Genomic DNA, 5,925 nt, shown 5'->3' with positions numbered 1-5,925 from the left:
GTACATGTATAGATAAAGTTGAACAACTTTTTTAAAGACCGAGGGAGCAGTAAATTTTATCCTACAAAATCCAAAAGTTGCCTTAAAAGAAGTGCTCGGGAGGCTATGATTTTCTTGAAATGCAGTAGATTTTGCCATACAAATTCCAAAAGTTACATTTAAAAAAGAAGTGCTCGCGAAGCTGTGGTTTTCTTGAAATTCGCTCTTATCTTATCTTGAACCTCTGAAAACTTACCTTCGTCTCCACTCCGCCGCCAGTACGACCTAGGCACCTCGTGCGCCGGCCAACCCAAAGGTCGAATCCACCGCTGACGCCTGCCGTCGCTCCACGCGCGTCGCCGCCAGTCACGCCGGCCTATCTCATCGCGTACCTCTGCTTTCTGCACCTCCGCAATCTTAATTTGGGGATCTAAGGAGGGAGAAGCAGGGAGCAGGAGATAGTATTGAATGGAGGATTAAATTTGGGGGTAACTGCTTGTGAGAGTTTAGACCCAAACTGATTAGCCTCCACAAAGTTTGCTTCTTATCTTTTCCTACTATATTCTGCGAATTAATCAGCAATATGTGCTTGCTTACGACAGTTTCCCACTGCAGATTACAGCATGCTTTCCTTGAGATATGGAACGCCTGCATTTGGTCTAGTGTCGGAGAGAGCCACCGACGCGCATTTTCGAAAGTTCAACTCTGTAGTGGTGAGCTCCATTTGCCTCTGTACCATGTTTGCTTCCTGAATATTTGGTGGTACTGGTGCTAATCCTGATTACAACCTTGTGGCTGGAGCACAGGTATGTGGTGCCAGGGGTCCGAGACCAAGGTATCCTAGAGTATGGAAAACAGATAAGAGGATCGGAACCGTTTCCAAGTCGCAAAAGCTTGTCAAATGTGTAAGGTTCTTGTACATTCCGCTGTTGCGACTGTAATTAGAGTCTGTATATATACATTCGTTTGTTGCTCAAAATGTGTAAGGTTCTTGTACATTCCGCTATTCCGCTGTTGCTCATTCCTGCTAAGACGATAGATTACCTCAAAACTGCATGCCTGCACATACACAACTGCTCTCTACTTCAGCTTTCTGATGGAACTCCACAAGTTTCAGTGTCTCTAGTCATTTCGAATTGGTTCGAGTGCACTTCTTATTCCGAAAAACAGCTTCTGTCCAACAGAAATTACATGTTCTTTATTGTTTTCGCACCAAGTGTTATGTCCAGTGTTCCATTTACCTCATCTTTTGCAGGTACAATTTGATTCGTTGAGTGGTTTCAAATCCCTAAATCTTTTGTCTTCTCCTGCAGATTAAAGATTTGTCTAATGTAAAGGAGGAAGTTTATGGTGCTCTTGATTCATTTGTTGCATGGGAACTGGAGTTTCCCTTGATAGCGGTAAAGAAGGCATTGCATACGCTTGAGGAGGAAAAGGAATGGAAAAGAATAATTCAGGTATTCAATGGGAGTTCCTAATTTTTGGAGTGATGCATTGATTATTTTGTCGGATATGTTTTGAACATGTATTTCTAATGAAATTGTTGCTGAATATTATTTCTCTACCAAAGGACAAGTCTTGAATATGTAGAGTTAACTCCTCCCCTTGAATAGTATTCCCTTTTTGGTATCAGTAACACAATTGCGTAATCTCCCATCTAGGTTATCAAGTGGATGTTCAATAAAGGTCAAGGGAAGACCATGGGAAGCTATCAGACTTTATTAACTGCTTTAATTGAGGATGGACGAGTTGAGGAAGCAGAAGAACTATTTGGAAAGATATTCTCGAGATATATGGAGGGTTTGCCCCGTATATTTTTCATGAAGATGATCTCCTTGTACTATAGTTTGGGGTCATACCAGAAGATGTTTGAGGTAGGAAAACTAATTATACTATTTTTTTTTAGTGTGCAAATCTTATAGGTGTGGATTTGCACCATTTGGTCCTACTTGCATGGAGGGACAATAACTATAATGCTGCAAACTGTCCACATGCTTAACTGACGCATAGTATAATGTGAATCGATATTGTTTTTATTTTCTACCTAACTGTGTGCTACTATTAAGTGATTTGGAGTTTGAGTTGGTTGTCCTCTTCATGGTATTGACCTTAAACTGTGATTGTATCAAAATATTCTTTTGTGGTAAAAACGCTATGTTTGAAATATGGGTATGAAAATGATGCTTACATCAATGGTTGTTCCATTTTCTAACCATATTATGTATCCGTCACAACTCATCCAGGTTTTTGCTGATATGGAAGAGCTGGGTGTTCGACCTGATCGTTCAATTGTCAGGATGCTCAGTGTAGTATTTAAGAAGCTAGATATGCTGGATAAATACGAAAAGTTAAATAGGAAATATCCACCTCCAAAATTTGAATACCGATACATCAAAGGCAAACGCATAAGGATAGCTGTTTACCCAGATGATAATATTGAAGAGATAACACAGAGAAACTCTGGCACAGATGAACTGGAAGAGGCAGAAGGCATAAACAGTGACAATGAATTTGAAGAAGAGGCAAGCACAGGCCTGGACCAAAATGTATTAGGTGATGCAGCTTGTGGAGATCTTGAAGTTGTATAGCTCAGAGCTTCAGTTTGGTGTTTTCGTGCCTGGTTCATCAGAGCTGGTAAGAGTGAAATTGTCTATTGATCTAGTTTTGTGCCATGAAATCTTAAAATGCTGTCTAGAGAATGTCTGAATTATTTTGTTAAGAATTTGTGGGACATCGGTACATGATACATGATATCATTTTACCGGAAAGCAAACAAATATTTTTGAGAATGTAATGCAAGGTGTTTAATTAGCATGGAATTGAAGAATGTAGAAGACTAGATCAAAATTAGGTATGCAGTGTAAGGTGTTTAACACTGAATTGGAGAATATCATGTTCGATCTGAACAAAAGAAGTTTCTTCAAGTTTGTATCTGCATGGTGGTTTACTAAATCAGCATTCATTCTACGTGCACATTGTTCATGCTCCATGCAAATGCTTCATAAAGGAGTTACACATACATGTAGACACTACAGCATGAAACTTGCTCACATTTCTGATACCTAGCACGTGCAATTGTTTCTGCCCTTTTCAGTTGTGCCGCAACTTGTTCTATAATGTTGCAGTTTAGTCCAGTGTTGCCATAATTGGAAATGGACAAAACAAATGGCAGACTGCAGATGTTCTTCTGATATTATGGTTGCAGTTTAGTCCAATGTTGCAGTTTAGTCCAGTGTTGCCATTGCAGTATGTTTTTCTAATAACCTGGCAGTTCGTTTCCAGGACAGGGTTTAGTTATTTGCTTCAGAAAGATTTTTTTGCTAGCTAATCGTGGTTGACGTGATGCAGGATACAGTTGATACAGCAAGATGTGTTGTTAAGGGAGAGAAGCGCATTTTGATACACAGCAAGGCTTCACCATGTGATGCTACAGACATCAGTGTTCGATCTTCCTGAATTTTGTTATCGAACTGTATGGGTTTATATCCTTACTCTGTGAATCCATGCGATGATGTCCCTTCAAACATACATGGATGTGGCCTTAATGTTCAGCTATTTCAGGCCAGGGTGAAGGCAGTTTATTCTCTAACGCTGAAATGTATATTGGTATTAGTTGTAGGACTAGCATTAGACATGCAGTAGTATCTCCCCTTGAAATGAAATGGCTGTAGATGAATTTTCTGCGGATATCGGTATGATCTTAAATTTTCCCCTTTAAAGGAGGTGAGGCCAATTGAGAGAGTACTACCAAGGTGGCAGCCTATGTGGTCTCGCTTCTGGGTCCTTGGAAGAGAGATCTCAGACGAGGAAGAGCTTCCTTGGGCCCCGTCTTGCCCCAGATATGGCCCTTCCCATGCAGGATTTCTTCAATTGCGGCTAGGGTTTGTCTAGCTTGGTGGCTAGGTCGTTGTCCCATGAGCGTGCGGTGTTCGCCTCGGGCGGTTCAACCGTTGTCTGTTGCCCTTGTTGATGGTGGAGGATTTCCTGGTAGTTCCCTCATGGTCTTTTTTTTGGGGGGGTGCCAAATTCGCTCCAGTGCACTGGCGGAGTGTGGTACGGAAGAAAGGGAGGGCCAATTGCCTTTAACGCCAAACAATCACATATAAGGTATTTCAAAAAATTGTGACTATTAAATAAGCAGAGAGAATTTCCATATAGAGGTATACTGATATTGTAATATGTTCACATAATTTAGTATGAGAACACTGGTTCAGATTTAGTACTTCGTTTTGTCTTGGTTGTTCAACTTCAAACAATGCCAATGGTTCATGTTCAGGGCCGGGAGAAGAATCTTCAGTAGTTTCACTTGCATCATCTCATTTTCTTTTGTAATATGTCATGATGGTTTTATGTTGAAAACTTGAACCAAAACTACCTAACGGATTATACAAAAGCTAGTAGATGAGTTTTAAGCTAAGCAAAAGCATATGAATTATGGTGTATGTGTAGCGCCCAAATAAAACTCCAAATATCCCAATCGGCATACATCAATTTATTGTTTGAGATCACCACACAGCAAGAGGATTAAACACTCAATGATTCGATTTCTTGAATATATTGCTCGATCTGATGCTCCACGGTAGCGGACACGCCTGAGCTATGGTGACCATCACCATCTGATTTTGAAGCTACAGTTTGGTTCAATTCTTGATGTTAGAGGAGCTATTTTAGCTGGATTGAGCTAGCGAGAGAAGAAATAGTGAGCTTGGCCTTGGGGATTCTGAGGTATATGGAAGACCTACTACACATAATACATGGGGAATTTGGGGGACGGGGGAGCTGCAGAAGAATCAGAGTGAAACAGACATAGGAGGAGGTAGGAGTAGTCGTAGGACTGGCCAGATGGGCTTGGACCATATACGCTGGTAATAGTAATTTGCATTTTTAGAAGACTGGGCCGGAGCCCAGTATGGCCGATGTGATGCTCCGCCAGTGCTCCAGTGGTATATCAAGTTAGGGTTTTGGTTGTGTTGGACCCTATTCCCCCCTTCCTAGACTGGTAGTGGACCAACGAGTGGAGTCTGAACCAGTTTCACCCTCCACCCTCGTGGATGAGGGCCGCGTGCTCCCACTCCTCGATCCACCATCATTGTCTGTTGGGTTGCGGTTGTCCCTCAGCCTGACCTAAAAGCCCCTCCTACTTCCCTCGCTTCCATTACTTGAGTGGAGATGGGTTCCCGTGGGAACCCTAGATCCCACTCGCTCATTCCCCGCTCCCTCTTAGACCAACATCGTGTCACCGTCCTCCTAAACTCTAGATCTAATGAACCCACCACGGTGCTCGTCGTGGACCGGGGCCACAGCAACAAAAAATGCCATTACAATGAGTATAGCGAGGACAGGAAATCATCCCGTGGATAACCCAGTGGTGGCATATAAGTGGAGCCAGCCAATACCCCTACATACACGTGCTCACACCCGTTCTAAGCCCAAGACGACCATGATGCCAACGACGCGAAGTCATGTTTCCACGTTGCTCCAACCGACCTACCTGTTGGGCTACACCAAGACTTCAAGAAAACTTCCTCAACCAGAGGTACATCGAACTAAGACACATGGCCAAGACTTAACGTGCAAGACTACAAAGACCTATCGTGCAACATGGAGACTCGTACCACCAATGACTATGTATACAAAAGTCATTCGTACAGAAGAGAAGGTTGCACACATCTACACCCAGTCGACGTTGTAGAGATCCATAGCCATATACCCTAGGTCCCATCTATAAACCTCATCGGGTGCATCATCACTGCGTATTTGATCCAAACCTGTTGACCCGAGCCCCTTGCAGGTAAAAATAAAGCTTCCTCAGATCTCCGAAGCAGGATTGACTTTGGATCGTGAAAACAATCCTTCATGAAATAGGGGTGCATGCGTCATACTGATCAAGTTTATACCATCATGAGATCTCTAGATACTCTGAGCGAGGATTCAATTCCATACTTC

At 42.4% G+C, this 5,925-nt stretch overlaps 1 protein-coding gene across 3 annotated transcripts; it reads left to right on the top strand.

The window, feature by feature from the left end:
• The first annotated feature begins 214 nt into the window (after positions 1-214).
• On the top strand, positions 215-3,716 carry LOC124653672 (pentatricopeptide repeat-containing protein At4g21190-like). 3 transcript variants are annotated; one of them, XM_047192743.1, is made up of 8 exons: positions 215-467; positions 595-692; positions 786-884; positions 1,293-1,436; positions 1,641-1,853; positions 2,223-2,613; positions 3,105-3,177; positions 3,328-3,716. In XM_047192743.1, the coding sequence occupies exons 2-6, from the start codon at positions 603-605 to the stop codon at positions 2,565-2,567; spliced, it is 891 nt and encodes a 296-aa protein (XP_047048699.1). In that variant the 5' UTR covers positions 215-467; positions 595-602; the 3' UTR covers positions 2,568-2,613; positions 3,105-3,177; positions 3,328-3,716. The 3 variants fall into 3 exon arrangements, with proteins under 3 accessions (XP_047048699.1, XP_047048698.1, XP_047048697.1); XM_047192742.1 differs by having other exon boundaries at positions 215-514; positions 3,074-3,177; XM_047192741.1 differs by having other exon boundaries at positions 216-467; positions 3,074-3,177.
• Positions 3,717-5,925: the final 2,209 nt, after the last annotated feature.

The sequence above is a fragment of the Lolium rigidum genome, chromosome 5, assembly GCF_022539505.1.
Source record: "Lolium rigidum isolate FL_2022 chromosome 5, APGP_CSIRO_Lrig_0.1, whole genome shotgun sequence".
NCBI lineage: Eukaryota > Viridiplantae > Streptophyta > Magnoliopsida > Poales > Poaceae > Lolium > Lolium rigidum.
Note: the sequence above shows the minus strand (reverse complement) of the source record. Positions and strands in the feature narration are given on the sequence as shown.

Excerpts from the sequence above, each read along its gene's own strand:
- LOC124653672 (XM_047192743.1), top strand. The coding sequence starts at position 603 with ATGCTTTCCTTGAGATATGGAACGCCTGCATTTGGTCTAGTGTCGGAG. Across the intron at positions 693-785 it reads GAAAGTTCAACTCTGTAGTG|GTATGTGGTGCCAGGGGTCC; the intron begins GTGAGCTCCATT and ends GCTGGAGCACAG. Across the intron at positions 885-1,292 it reads CGCAAAAGCTTGTCAAATGT|ATTAAAGATTTGTCTAATGT; the intron begins GTAAGGTTCTTG and ends CTTCTCCTGCAG.